Source organism: Anopheles darlingi, chromosome 3, assembly GCF_943734745.1.
Source record: "Anopheles darlingi chromosome 3, idAnoDarlMG_H_01, whole genome shotgun sequence".
Lineage (NCBI taxonomy): Eukaryota > Metazoa > Arthropoda > Insecta > Diptera > Culicidae > Anopheles > Anopheles darlingi.
The window spans coordinates 4,064,159-4,080,000 of NC_064875.1; the positions used below are offsets into that span (position 1 = coordinate 4,064,159).

Consider the following 15,842-nt stretch of genomic DNA (forward strand, 5'->3'; position numbering starts at 1 on the left):
CATTATCGTCGCATAATCATCGGGAGACGCCCCTACAGTCTCGCTGTTACTCGCTTCGTTCAATCCAATCGGTCGATCGGTCGGTTGGTTGGTTGGTTGGTTTGGAAATCTGGAAAATCCTTTTGACAAAAGGGAAAACGCCGAGAACGTGTCGCCGAGCACGGGATGGTCGTTACGCAAAAGGGAGCAACACACACACATACACATACGCGCGCATAGCCAATAAAGAATTATAATCCTAAAGCTGAAGGGCAGATTAGAGATGCCATAACAATAAGTTAGCCGCTTATGCGTTGGCATAGTAAAAGATTGAAAAGGGGTAAGCATTGATGCTCCTCGCATTGGCTTTCGCTCGTCGTGCGTCCTCGGCATCGACGGTGGTGTGTGGGCAATTTGAAAAATTGAAATTTCATAAACCCTCGGCATGGACGACGACGGGGACAGGTAGCAATAGATTGGAGTGGGATAATCGAGAACAATATCACTTAGCGGTGGCACAACACAACAATTGAAAATGCTGCTTGGGCTATGGTCAACGGGGACCAATAAAATGCGGTCAAGTTATTACAAACGTTCGATTTCGATCGTCCGATGGTGTGGACCGTGTTTTTTTTTTTTTTTTTGGAGCGATTTTCGATTAGCTTAAAGGGAAAGTTATGCCAAGTCCATAAGGATAATTTGTGATTCTTGCTTACACGAAATAAAGGTGCTAGAAATATTGTTGACGCTTTCTAGACTTTAGATAAATATATAGTTTTAACAAATATGTTTATGTTATGTATTTAGTCGCTGCAATGTAGATTTTGCTGTTGTTTGTCGATTTTTAAAGGAGGAATCTTCGCTCCGTTTTCCCAAAACCTCCCAAAACAGGAATTGTCCTTCTTACTAAGATCGATTCAAGTAACGACATTTGAGCCTAGTTCAGCATAAAATAGCATCCAGCCATCGTGCACTCACCTTCAGCACTCTAAATCAAACCGAAATTCGCTCCGAAACCGAAGTGCCTCCTCACAACAACGCACAAAGCACTGCGACAGTTCGCTGTTCGAAGCATGTTTGTAGCGAGAAAAAAATTGGTCGAATAAAACGCAAAACATACTACCGCAAGGACAACGCCAACCGGCGGCACCAACCTCCAAGTATCCTTCTCCGTAAAATGGGAAGCGAAATTTATTGCGGTTAGGTGACGTTGGTCCACCTCTCGTCCTTTTTATGTCTGCAGCACGTGCTGTGGGCACGCGGGTGCGGGCATCATGGTTCATGGTCAGCGGAAGTTGGGCGTAAAATTTTGATAAGAAGATAACTGGTGCGATCGCTAAAAAGAGTGGCCACCACCACTTCTAAGGGTGCTGCGAAGAAGGAATCGGATTTCAGCGAGCGATGCCACGCTCCGCTCCGACCGGAAAGGACTCACACCGCGGGAGCTGCCTGAGGAGGGATGGTCGCTTTCTTCCTCGGTTTCGCTCTCGCCTCATCCAAAAACCAATCGGTGGTCAATGAAGATATTGTTCCGAGGGCGCGCGAGATGTGGCTTTTGTGTGACTAGAAGAAAGAAAACAGGGCACTAGATGGAGGCTAGATGGAAGCTGGAGGGAATGAAAAGCGAATGAAGAAGAAGAGGGAAGAAGCTACATAAAAAATACTCCAATTGATTTTCGCAGCGCGACGGTGTTGATGGTTACTCCGGTCAGTCTTCGCATTCAGCCCGCAGCGACAGATATATTGAATCTCCTCACCAGTGTGCTGGGCAGCATAAACATTCCGGCAACGACTGTGGCAACCGGCGGTTGGTGCCGATGACCGTTGATTTCATTGATATGTTCCACCGTTGGGTGGGATGTGGGATGACAGAAATATTTGCCAGAGAGCAAGATCTTGGACCGACCAAAGTTTTTAAGTAATGTGCTTTGTCAAGTAAATAAGACATTTTTATAAACAGAAGACATGATGACGAATAAAAAGGCTCATTCTACGAAAAAGGTTTCTACTCTTTAGATGGTCTAGAGCTAATGGAATGAACCCAGAGCAGGACAACTGCATCTGGCTATTGAAATTAATTCGAAATTGGACTGTAAGTCGTAATTAACTTTGATAGTAAATTTTCCAATAAAATTTTTGTTTAAAATGCAATTTTGATGTTATACCAGCTACTAAATCTGAAACTAATTATGCAAAGACCACTGCTTTGTTTTACTTACTTTGAAACATTTCAAATCATACTTTTACAAAAAGTGACACAATAACAAAAAGATTATGCTAAAACCTCATAGCAATCAGTACTACAATCCAAGTCAATCGCACTTGAATGAAATACAAATTTCCAACCTTCGCAAGAGAAGGTTCTACTACTTAGGTGTTGAATAGCAATAAGGCGATGACGGCGATGGGATAAAAAGAAAATGGAAAATACGACAAAAGACCTACTCGACAGGCTTGGGGGTCTTGCATAAAACTTCTAGTTCTACCATACCTGAAGTCCAATCGCGAAGGACATACAAGCTACCAAAAGCATCCCCAAATCCTTAATCCCAACCACTTCACTACTACTGCGCCGCTTCGGATGCAAAGTATAGTGTCTTACCGAAATCGAATTCTATTAAGTCAAGGGGATTAAAATAAATCACACGATCAACTCGATGCCAGCAACGCGAAGGACACGCATCGCCGGAAGATGCGTGGCAAAAGATTTCCTCCGAATGCCTTTGGGTACGATGGAGGACTTCCCTTTTCCGCTTGCAAGTGCGTACGAACTGTGGCGGAGATTTAATCCGCTGCTCATTCCTATGCTCGGTTCCGAAACCGTTCTCGTCGGGCATGGGGACAAATCTCACAACAACACCATCCATGTGGCGCGGCTTGGTGGAGTTGGGTCACCATCACTTTGTCTAAAAACCACCGAGAATGTGCCTTTGTGTCGACACACCACGACCACCAACCAACCAACACCTCCGAAGCTCACGGGCAGGAGGTTTCCATCTCCTGAATTCCATCCCTCGCAGCACCAGGCACCAGGGGCCGGAGTGTTCGGCCCATAAAAAGGGAATAATAGAGAATAATGTCCATTATTCGAAAACAAATGGCTTCGCTGTGTTATTCTGATAACAAACAAACATTGTCCTCGTCGTCGTCGTCGTCGTCGCTGACGCCGTTGTCGTCGTTGGGTCTTTCGCTTTTTGGTAAAGGTGCGCGCCATCGTGTGCTATAGTAGCCGACCTAAACGGGAAAACCAGAGGACGCCGACAGGGGCATCCTTTTCTGCAAGCTAACATTTATTCAGATTTTATTGCCATCCAGCTAACCTGCTGCTGCTGCTGCCTCTGTGGTTTCCTACCTTCACTCGTTCTGCTCGGCCCTCAATACGCTAATTCCCTTTTGACCCAAAACCACACCGGCACTCTTTCGTCTCCGTTGGTTGGAGTCATTTCGAGATGTCCACGGTTCCATAGCATGGCTCGGCTACGGTCCGGTACCTCCTATTCTTCGGCGAAAGGCCACGACTCGACAGGAAAAGCGTCCTCCCTTCGGAGAGCATCGACAAAACAGGAAGAAATCATTGTTATCCAATCAGTGCGCTGCCAATGGTTGGTCAGGGCACGACCGGACCGAATTACCTTTTCTTCGAGTGACCAGCAGCAGCGGACCATTGCAATGGCTAGCCCGTAGAGAAAGATCGCGAATCGCAGACTCTTCTGCTCCGCTTCCGTATGATGGACCGTTGCAACGTTTATGCTCCGGGATTTGGTAGGCCCGATGGTTTGAGTGGATTTTCCATTCCAATTGGGCCGACGTATTGCTTCTTGGATTCTAATGAGTTTCTGCTTTTGCCAAAGAACCAGCATGCTCCAATTTCCGATGAAATAGAAGAAAAAGAAGAAGTACGCTCCTGCTGCTGCCGCCGTGAAAGAGATTTGAAATGCGCGGCGAGTGCCGCGAGACTTCTCGTATGAGGAGGGTCTCTAATCTAACAAATATCGTTCGTTCGAATGTCCCGGAATGGCCACCAGGTCCAGGAATTTCCGTATGAATTCACGATCATTAGAGATGGCTGGAGAAAAGCGAGGTGCGTCGTGGAATAATCAATTCAAGCATCTCAACCATCGTGAGGACACTTACGGTGAGGACTTGTATGGTACTAACGATGAGGTGCCTTGTTAGAGTAGTATTAAATTTGCAAAAGTGTTGCCCTCAAGCTGTGGTAGCCTGTGGATGGCGATTCCCGACATCCGATAGAAGAAAAAAAAAACAAAAGGTTTAAATGGTTTCTTTATTTGATAAAAAAAGAAAATAATATTTTTATATGATAAATTAATAAAATTAAATCATATTGACGCAAGAGCGATAAAAGGGTTATTAGCATATCAAAACGGCTGATTACACATCGATGGACGGCAAGTATGTAAATGTTTCATCGACTAAAACGCATTCGAACCGCATGCTGTTTCTTTTTTCACTTTATGCTAAAAAATCCTTGACTCTTCCACCGGAAAGAGAAACGTTTTGAACTAGAGTAATGAGATCTGCATAGCTTTCAAATACGCTGCATATACATGTTGTATGGTCTAGACGAAATGGACTCATGGAACTGGACTCGTGGAAGGATGACTTGATCGCAACAAAATCCTTGTCGCAAATCTTTCGGCAACAGATTTTGCCACCAGAAGCTTTACCATTGTTAAACTGTATCAGGAATAAGATTGGAGCGAAAAATTCAAAAAATATATAAGCACAAAGCACCTTGACACTATAATCTACCTCCAACAGTTTTATTGAAGATGCTATGAACACATAGTCAAATGACTTGCCCACATTTACTCACTCCATTTGGACTCTAAAAAATCGTCAAATCAGCTTTTCTCGCACCACATGCCGTAGATCTCACCGTGCTTCTATTCTACAGAAACCAAACACGAGGTAAATCCAAGGTTGCTGTTGGTACGGCCCTATATGGAACTAGCTCCAACAAATAGGCGAACCGCTAAGGACGCGTATGGATACAGCGTACCTACTGTCGACCTTGTTGTTGTCACTAAAAGGGCCCTTGGTACAAGTGTGACTTTTAGGAATTTTAACAAAAAATCACGAAACACGACAACTTCCGAGACCGTTCAACACCCGCTTAAGGTTGCCCTTGGATTCTTGGAAGCGTTGCTAATGAATCTTCTATTCCAGCACGGCTTAAGCATACTGTTTGCTCAAATGGCAGGTGTTTTTTTATTTCCGTGTTCGAAGCTTCAAGGATGTCTCGCAACAGCTTCTAGGTTTAGTATCGATGGCCTTCAGCCGTCTCCCACTAGGTAACCAGAACTAGAAGGTAGGAAAAGGTATCCAGACCCAGATACCTTTTTTGGTTTAAATTATGGATTGATTGTGGTGCTATCAACCAGTTGCTCAACCTAGTATCAGTGGATATCATCAGTCTGCGAAGTGTTCAGTGGTTGCAAGGATGAAGCAAAGTGTGAAGCTGATCTTGTTGGCAGTCCTATTCGGTGCATATTGTACCATGGCTCAAGAAGAAGAGGCCACTGATCCGGAGAGTGAATCGGATTCTCCGGCGAATATTCACGATGAGATCTACGAGAATGGCAGCAGCACCCTAGACACCATAAGGACTGGACGTATTGCCGGAGGAAGCACAATCTCAATAGCAGACTATCCGTACCTAGCTACGCTGATAATAACGGACACATCGAATGGAGTCTATTATAGAACAGGCGCTATTATAAGCTACACCACCGTTGTCACTGGGGGACTAAATCAGTCTTTAATCGATCCACTAATCTCCTCGGTGAGTGAAGGAAACAATCCAAAGAGGTTAAACAACAACAAAATTCGAATTATCCGTCGTACCTTTATTCGATAGATTACAGTCCGTGCCGGCAGTAATTTCGTGAACAAGGAGGGATTCACTTTTGAAACTGAAGGCTTCAAAAATCACGACATGTTGGATGTTTTTTCTGGTGCAAACCATGTGGCTATTGTAACCATTAAGGGCACCTTCATCGATTATACAAATGTGCAACCGATTGCGGTAGCGACGAGTGAGATTCCATTTTCACCAACCGTAAGCTGTTTATTGATTGGATGGGGCAGACTCGAAAACAAGATTAGAGTTGCTAGTCTGAAGCGAGCAAACTACACACTTGCCCCAGATGAGACATGTCAAGCGACATTCCCTGGTATAGCTTCTACGTGAGTTTAAACATCCATTGAAAAATGACATGATTGTAATTTATAAATAATCTTCCATTTTTTATGATTGCAGAACACAATGCTTTACATCGGTGTCTGGTTTTTCATGCTATGGTGACTTTGGCAGTCCTATTGTGTGTAACAACGCTTTGTACAGTTTAGCTTTTTCAAATGGGTGCGAGTCAGGCATGCTCCCAGCCTTAAAACTGCCGGCAGACTCTGTACTAACCTTCTTGACACCATATCTACCAGTGAAAAATATTTTCAAGTGCCCTTGCAATGCTTGCTAAAGACCAGAAACGTGAGAACATAGTGAAATCTCGTTCGAACTGATGATAGCGTATGCTGATCAGCGAAGAATGTGGAAAACGGAATAAACCCGGGTCGATAAGCCTAGCATACGTCCCAGCAACTGTTCAAACATGTATTAGCGTATGTGCAAACTAACATTGATCTATGGGTCTACGGGTCGCTATCTCGAACACGATGTCGGAAAGAATCGCATTGGCGCTCCGGAAGGTCCTGGGCGACTTTAATCAATTTGGAATTGCTTTGTCTTACTTTTGGAAAACGTGTCAGAGGACAGCCTGCCTTGTTGACCATATATTCGTGATGCACACTGCGGGGCGACTGTCATCCCGTTTGTACCGCAATTTTAACCGTTTAAAAACCTTTGATTTAAACCGAGTTTCCAATCCTTAGCGCCTAGATGGCGCTGGATGATATTGACATCAGCGCCATCTAGGTGAAAGTCTTTTTTCTCGCAAATCTGCTTTGTTTCTCATCAAGTGATCTTTTTTTCTCACGTCATTTGAATTCAAAAAATCTGTTTTCGGGAACGATTTTTCAGAATCACTCCTCGTCCTCGTTCTCGTCTATTATAGGATAAATCACAGCCAGCGTCATCGTTTATCCCACTGAAAATGTCTTCGGAGAAGAGAAATAAATTCCTTAAGCGCTGCAGAAGTTCGAATATTATTGTTCAACCGCATTAACTAATTCCCCGGCAATCTCGTTCGTTGAAATGACAATAGCATTGGTTTTATTTTACTTTATCGACGCAATTTAGTATTTTGAATTTCTTTTATTTTATTATTTAATATCATTCGTTCTCTCCTGTTCACACACTGCATGGTTCGTGTCGTATTTATTTGTTTTGCCAGCGCATCATTCGACGCATTATTTCCGGATCAGTTTTGCGATAATCTACATATCCGGTCCTCGATCCCGAGATTGATTCCCACTTTATGCTTCACTTCGCTGGCACGCAAACTATCTTATCGCAGCCTCTTTCCCTACCTGGAAAGCCATCTATCTGTCACGACGTATTTAAGCATCAACCACGGTCACCGATCGTATACTGTAGGGAAAATGGAATGGGAAAACAAAACAAAAACTAACAAAAACAAATAAGTTCGTTTTCCACGACGACTCTCCGCCTCAGTAGTCCCGATCGACCATGAGCTCCGAGTTGGGTCAGAAGATCACCGTCAGCGGTCTCCGGTAGTCCCCGGGCGAGGAGCTACCGCCAGCGCCCGATCCGCCACTACCAACGCCACTGCTGCCGGCTGCCGCCACTTGGCTGGCGGCCGCTGCAGCCGCCGCCGCTGAATACTGATGGTACAGACCACTCGCTGTGGCCACTCCGCTACCCAGCAACCCGGCAGGACCATAGCTGTGACCATGCAGCGGTGATCCGTCCACTGGCTCACCGAGCTGGGGTTTAATGTCGACCGTTCCGTCACTGAGCTGCGGAGTCGATTCTCGCTCATCAAGGATACTGCCATTGCCGCTGCTACCACCACCACCACCACCGTTCAGTTGATGCTGATGGTGAAGCTGATGGTGAGAGAGTGCCTGGTGTTGCTGTTGTTGCTGGTGATGTTGCTGTTGTTGCTGCGCCTGCTGTTGTTGCTGTTGCTGCTGCTGCTGCTGCTGTTGCTGGTGTTGCTGATGCTGATGCTGAGCGGAGGAGCCATAGATTTTGGAAATGTCGAATGCATAGCTGGCGGCAGCTTGTGCCCGATCCTGGTACATCTTGGAGTCGAAGTAGGCCTTGGTGAGGACGGAGGTGGGATCGAGATAGCTGCTGTATGGGTTGGTCTGCGACTTTGAGCTATCGTACAGCGCACTGGCGGCCGCCGTGTTCAGATAGGCGCTCCGGTCCAGCGCAAACTTGGAGACGTCCATCTGCGATGAGATCGATGACTGTGGAGTAGAAGAAGTGACAGAGCGAGCATTAGTTAGCGAGGCGTCAATGGAAAGCGATTGTTGAAGTTTTGCGAATGTATTTCAGATACAGTGACAATTTCGATCGACTTCAAATCGCTTCTTAGATTGTTTCGATCGACTTCAAATCGCTTCTTAGACCAATTTAAGAAACATCCTCTTGGTTCTTTAGCCTAAATTCTTTCTTCTATTCCTTCATTACGCTGGAACGAACGATTAAAAAAAAAGAATAAAGCAACAGCAGCAGCAGCTTCTAGACGGCACCAATAAACAACCCTCGACTACCATGGCTTGGTAAAAGTGGAAGCACAACGGGATTGTGTTTCAAAGCGCTCACAACACCCCAAATAGGGAATTGATTTCGCCAAATACACCCTCGTATCCTCGATAAGCGAGACACAAACGCAACGCCCGCGTCATAAAGCAGCATAAAACTCAATCTTTAGGCCTCGGAGCCGAGCAGCAGCAGCAGCATTCCTTCCGTTCCTACGGGATTTCGTTTGTAATCAACTGGCGCGGCCAAGTGTGAAGCACACACGACGGGAGACCACGATCCGCTGATCCGCGGACGGTCTGCTTTGTTTCTGATCTGACCGATGCACCTCCGCAGCTCCGCAGCATGTTTCGCATTTTGCGCAGAGAGGGAGAGCAAAAGAAAGAAAGAGAGAGAGAGAGAGAGAGAGAGAGAGAGAGACACCCGCTTCAGCTCATGCAAATCGAAATGAAAAATTCGATAATCCTTCGCCCCGCGCCCGAAAACAAGAAGCTAAAATATGATCTCTGGGACTCTGGGTGATCGGAACCTTGGCGGTGGCTTCTTCGCATGCCACATGCCGACAAGACCACAAGACACGAAGGCCGCCATACGACGGCGGGAAATAAACATCCGCCGCCGGTGTGGAATGCCTCCCTTTCCCCCTCGAGGGGATCGCTCGGTATTAATATTCAAATTAGCTCTTCCAAAACGAGCTCCAAGTCCGTCAGCCGGCAGCCAGCTTCCAGGCGTCGCATGCTCGGTGCGTAGGTTGTTGGTAAGCAAGAAACCCGGCGATGCCGGTTTATCTTTACCGGCATCTTGGCTTCCGCTTGTGGCAGATCTTCTGAAGTGTCTTCCGTTCCCGCACGTGCTTCGATCCAGCGCCTTTTGTGTGAGGTCACTCACAAGTTAGATGTCGAGGGATATGTAGCGGACGGGATGAAGGCTTAAGGAAGCTAGAAGCTATTGCTATCAGTCAGTGATCAGTTGCAGTTGATCTATGTAATCGCTGTAGCGGAATTTAGACACCTCGCAACTCAACTTCAAGAACACCAGCTGCACGATCGCTGATCACACCTAACCCTAATTGATTTCTCATCCAAACCTGATACCTTTTCTGCACAGATTGCAAATGTCATCGATTCTAGGCCTTGACGATCAACTCCCTATTCGATGCTACTATAGTTACATTGTAGAGGCCTTCATCTTCTCCTTCTTCTCCTTCTCGCTCTTCGCTTAATCTCCCACACACACATTATTGAGCAATTACCGGCCAGATTCTGCATGCACCTAATGTGCATCTCATCAATCGAACACTTTATCGCCATCTCGCGAGCGAGCGACAGCGTAGAACGGAATGTGAAGTCTCCACCTGTACGCTCCATGATGGGCGCGGCGCGGGTGGGAGGGAGGGAGGGCTCCATCATTTGTCATTCGCACAGATAGAGATGTAACGCGACATTGTCGTACCAAACGGCATCTCGAGCTGCGGATCATCGAAGGTTATCGAATACGCAGCAGCAGCAGCAGCAGCAACAGCACGAGATGACGAGACCTGGAGTGTGGCGGATGATGTCTGATGGTCCGCGTAATGTGCATGCGACGCGATGCATTTACCCTGAGTCCGCGCTCCCCTTCCTCTCTCTCCCCGCCCCCACCCGTATCCCACCCACGCCTCTCTTCTGTGCAGGGAGTTATGAATTTGAATAACAAGAACATAATAAATAACTTCAAATAAATAACCCACAATCCTCGCGTGAATGGATCGTTATTGTTGTTTTAGCCATTATTGTTATTACTCCGGTTGTTGTTGTTGTTGTCATTATTATTACTCAACTACCCCCTTTACCTGTCCCTCCCCAATCACCTGTCCAAGCCGAGGGGCACCATTTTTGTTTCGTTTCTTCTAGATTATTTTCAACACCTCACAACGCGCGCACACACACACACACCTTGGCCATTGCAGCATCTTTCCGTCGTGGCAGGACGCGGATCGCGAGACGCGACGCGCTCGTTAAGACACCATTGTTTGAATGTCATCTTTTGTTGAACGTCGGACAGAATGAGACGTCGTCGAGGCTTTGGGAGGGTGTTGTTTTGTTGCTTTTGGCCCGCCGTGCTTCTTTCTCGTTGCGGCCCCTTTCTGACCTTTTAAGGGAAGTCTTCCTGTCTTTTTCTTCTACCCATGATGCCGTGTCAGTGTTGCTATGAAATGCACTTTCATCCCGATTACTCTGATCAGCTGGCGCCGAGCGAAAGAGTCAAGGCATTCTTAGATTTCCAAGATGATCCAAGAGCCTTCTGTCATTTCGATCGGTGCTGTCAAGCGGCCTACTAATTCGTTTCTTATCGTGAGAGTAGCAACGCTTTTGTATAAAATGCTGTTGGAATGTTAACACTGCAATTTGATACTAACAATTACACAACAATCCGCAATAACGAGCCATCGTTGCTGCGCCTGAAGGTGAAATCCGTTGCAAGACAGAAATGTATCGCAATTTAAATGCATGAAACAACGCATTCCATTGTTTGGCTGTGTGCTACACTTCGAATTCTTGGGTCGCGACTGCCCGCGTTGGCCAATTCCATCTTCTTGACTTGACGAAGGCAAGGTTCTGAGGGAGCACCCATACAATGCACCCTCTGTTTGCAGCAACGCCGGTACTATGTGTTTGTAACGCCCTTTTCAGTAGCTAATGGACAGTAATTGGGGTGTTCATAGGAGGGGAAGGACTTCGAGCACCCCGAGCAAAAGGAGCTCCCCCCCGGCGGCTATTTCCGGCCGACCGATACGGCATTCATGCCGATCCTGGTGAGGTGCCCCAGCAGCACCTGCTTCTATGGTTTGCAAACAGTTCCCACAGTAGCACGCCGGGAGCTGTGCGAAACACGACAAACAGCACCAAGAGGGACGATTGCCGCAGGCCATTTGACTCCCTGGATGGCTGGCGGGGTCCTCATGCGCAGGAATGGTGTTTTTCTTAAATTACACACCTTATCTGGTGCCTTAGCGAAACCACCTCGAGCAATAGAGAGACCCGTAATCAAATCAAAACAACTGCCACAAGACACACCGAGACGCTGGGGTGTCGGAAGGGATTTACGGTGACACTGTTGCAGAACTTCTTGTGTGGGAAATCGTAGAAAAAGTTCCCTAAGCCCCTTGCCCGAGAATGGAATCCGAGTAAATGTTGGTTTTGAATTCCTTAAATCTTTTCTTTTGTCTGTACCGCCGCACTGCGAAATGAACTTTTCAAGCAAAACTACTACAACCTCTTTTATTCCTATATATGCCCTTTTGTAAGTTTTTCAAGCAAACGCTCCCAAAGGTCATCGGTATTGTGAACCGTTTAACCTTTCCCGTCGTCCTAAACGAATCGCGTCAACTCAGACAGCTATTACTTAAGGTGACATTTAGAAAACTTCCTGCTTAATCACAGTCACGTTCGAAAAAGTTCCAGAAGCAACAGGTCTAGCAGGCTCGTGGGACTTATTGTAGGGACGTACGTGAGGCGTACTCCTTCTCATGGCGCCTTCCCTTTGTGGCGCTTTAAGGCTTGTGCACTTCACATTTCACGTAAGACTCGATCGAGGACCACGTTGTGTTGCCAAGATGTGTGATGGCTGTAGTACACCATAAACGGTAGCCAAATTACGCATCCGAAAAATTGACGAGCCCCCCCGCCCGTCAGCTCCCAGAAACCAAACAAAGGTCGCACGTTGTTTTTCCATTTCTTTTTTTCTTTTACAGTTTTTTTTGTGTGTGTTATTTCGACATCACTTCACTTACAGAAAATGGAGATGAAAATTGAGAAACACAGTCAGAAAGGTGCGGTGAGTCCTGGCAGCCTCGGCACCCTGAATCTAAGCATCAATTGCGTAAAGAACTATGATTAAATAGGAAACAGGTAATTGCACGCTTCGTATGCCTTCTGCGTGTGTGTGAAACACTAGTTCAACAATAGCGGCGGCCGTGGCGCACGGGCAGGGGCAGAAAAACATACATAATGATACGGTAGCGGGAGAACAATGTGTTAAAAACATAATTATATCCTCGCGCGCGCCCCTGACGGCCTCGGGCTGGAAACCGAAGCCAACAAACAACAAGGGAACTGGACGGAATGTGGCGGCCAAAATCGGTTGGCGCACGCCAGTCCTGCGAGCCAGACATCGGGGTGCGGCGTGTGACCGATGAAGATGAGACCGCGAGCGAGGTGAGTTAAGACATAGCACACAACCACAACACGCTGGAGGCCAATACGCTTTAAAGTGATGATGAAATTGTAATGGTATATTATTAGTGGGGAAAATGATGCGATAAATGCAATCATTGCTTCGTGCCGCGAAAATCAATTTTTTCACGCTCCAGCCTCGTCATCCAAGAAGGCTGCCATTTTCATGGCACTCCTCTCTGAGCGAGTGAGCTATCTGGTTGACAGCTTGCGCGGCATAATTACCCCAGAGAGCACACCCGAAGAAGCCAGAAACACCGTTCGGCATCGATTAATCGATTCCACTTGCTGCTGCTGGCCAACATTGATTGAGCTGACAGCCCGGAACAATGCACCAGAGAGTGAAAGTGAAAAGGCGGTGCCTGTCTGTATTTGCGATGAACTTGGCTGTGAGTGCAAATTGATTCGCAAATCGAACGCAAAACGGTGCTAGGAGTGTCAATCCTTTATGACATAATTTTCTCCTGGATTCACAGTTTCCGCAGTGGGAATTCCGAGCTTACGTCCAATGAAAATTCTTTTAAAAAATTCATCACCCTGCTCAAGGGCTCTCTTGATGCGCTGTGCCGTAGCCAAACCATTGCGGTACTTAGCCCAGAATAAACTTTAAACTGTATTTATCACGTGAAAAGGAAAACATATTAACCCTCCCCAAACGTGGGGGTTTTCACTTTCACGAGTGATTTCCAATACAAACACACCAGAGCAGCGCATTTGAAATCCTTCAAAAACGCCCGTACTACCTCCGCCCGGCTCCGTCCGTATTTACCCAAAATCACACTCTCGAAACGGACCCTTCACGGCTTCTCACGCGGCACCCTCATCGTGAAAGGTGTGGCACGCGGTCTTGTCCTCTCAAAAAAGGGGGTCGCGGGACCATCAAACCGACGCCACCGAACCGAGCTCGTCCACGTTGTGTCATCTAGGCAAACAAAAAAGTAAAATCGGGAAAAAGTGTCACCCAATGGAAGCTAGAAAAAAATGGCCACCGCGGTAGTTCACGTGCTTCCGGTGGTCTTCCCTCGCCGTTGTTGTTGTTGTTGTTGGTAGGCTGGCACCCTTTGCCGCGCCACCACCACCACGACCGCATGCGTATAATTACGGAAAACGCAAAAACCTTGCGCATTGTTTGCTTGTTTAACAATTCAATGTTTAGATGTTGTCAGTGACACCCGCCCTTCGAAGTGAGGAGAGAAATCCTCGACGACTGACGTGACAGTTTCCTGGCGGTTGGTGGTTCGATTATGGGTCGATAAAATCCATTCCTTCCGAGCTGCATGCCAGATAAAAAGGGGAATCGCGGTATAGTACCTTCTGCCAACTCTCAACCTCTCTCTCTCACACACACACACGCACGTTGCCTCATTTCCGGGCCGGCCATGAAGGCGTGAGAAACAGTGTCGCTGGGAATTTAAGACCCTGAACAGTTCGATGTTCTACTTCTCGTGCGCGTTCTGCTATTTTCCGGATATATATTGTTTGAAAACGTAAACGTCATCCAGAGAGCTGAGACTTTGCCGAACTTGGGAGTGGAATGTCGGGAACGCCACACGGTCGCGATCGTTCCTCCTAATCATCTACCGTTTTCATCGGTGTTTGGTAATCGATTGATTCGGCTGATCCGACTGATGCTGATGATGCGCTGATCCGGCTGATGATGAAGATGTTACTCGCTCATCGCTGGAGTGAACATGCGAGCCGAATGCGCTCATTCCATAGCAAATGGAGCGGAAAATGCGGCAGCGGCTCCTTGGAGAGCTGGCCTGGTATGGCCTGATGAATGGTTTGTTCGGGAGCGAAACCTTTTACCAAGATTCCCGCAGCTGAGTCAGGTGTGTACGGTGCGTCGAACGGCATGATTTACGGTTAGCATCAGCTCCCCGCGTGAGAATGTTGGCCAGAAGCCAACAATTCCCATGCAAACGCTCCAACCAGTGCTTCTCTGCTCCGGTGCTTGGTCTGATTATTGTCTTTACTTCTTTAGTAGGCGACCGGTAACTAGCGTAACATCAGAGTAGACATAGCGCCGCTTTGGTAGTTTGTTTCTCATCCAGTGCAGCAGTTCGCGGATAGTTTCCCGGTCAGAAAGTAATCGAACCCAGGACCGTAGTGGCCGTCAAGTGGCCTACCGAAAACCGCACTAAAATCTCGCCTGCGTAACGCGTAAAATAAGTGTGGCCAAACAAAACGCTGCTCAAACAAACCATCATCATCATCATCATCAATCCACCCATCGTTTGCATCGTGGGCCTAAAACAATTATCCCATCAGGAGGCGTAAAGAGCCGTTTAAAAAGAAACTCGTCCCTACTACTGCTACTACCGTCTTCCGATTTCCGAACCGACCGATCCGCGTGATCGACCGAGGATGAGGCGTCAAATCGATCCAGGGGTTAAATGAAGATAACCACCGGGCTGACGATCCGACACCAACAGCAGCAACAGCAGCAGATAATTCCTATAATTTGATCGGTCATAGTGGAAACCGTCGAATTATCACTTAAAACTCTACCAAGACGAGGCGTACAACCGAGCTCGAAAGGGATAGGAATTCCCAGTAAAAGCAACGGCGAAGAAGGAAACGATCGACGATCGACGTTCCTCCACACCTTCTCGGCTCCTTCTCCTTCCCCACAGACTGTCGATTAACGATTTGAGCTGTTGTGGCCGTGAGTGAGTGATGTTGAGCTGTGAGGCGTGAAAGCGCGAAAGTGGTCCAGAGAGACGGGAAGGCGAAACAACCTCTAAAGTGTTAAATCATCAAATTAATCTTGTAATCATTTTAAACACAGCGCCTTTCAGCCTCATGCTGCTGCTGCTGCTGCTGCTGCTGTTGGTGTCGAGGAGAAAGAGGCTGAAAAGAGGATCATCTAAAGACAACTTCATCAACTTCATCTTCAGCTCGGCCGGGGTCGGCCAGCCGAAGGCCTAGCAGGA

General features: G+C 47.1%; 1 protein-coding gene across 1 annotated transcript in view; it reads right to left on the reverse strand.

Annotated features, from left to right (window-relative positions):
• Window positions 1–7,252: 7,252 nt before the first annotated feature.
• LOC125956407 (transcription factor Sox-3-B) overlaps window positions 7,253–15,842 on the reverse strand; it is a 33,431-nt gene continuing 24,841 nt past the window's right edge. The window contains exon 6 of the mRNA XM_049688234.1: window positions 7,253–8,397. Coding sequence (XP_049544191.1) covers window positions 7,666–8,397 — 732 coding nt within the window. The 3' untranslated portion in view covers window positions 7,253–7,665. The remainder of the gene's footprint in view (window positions 8,398–15,842) is intronic.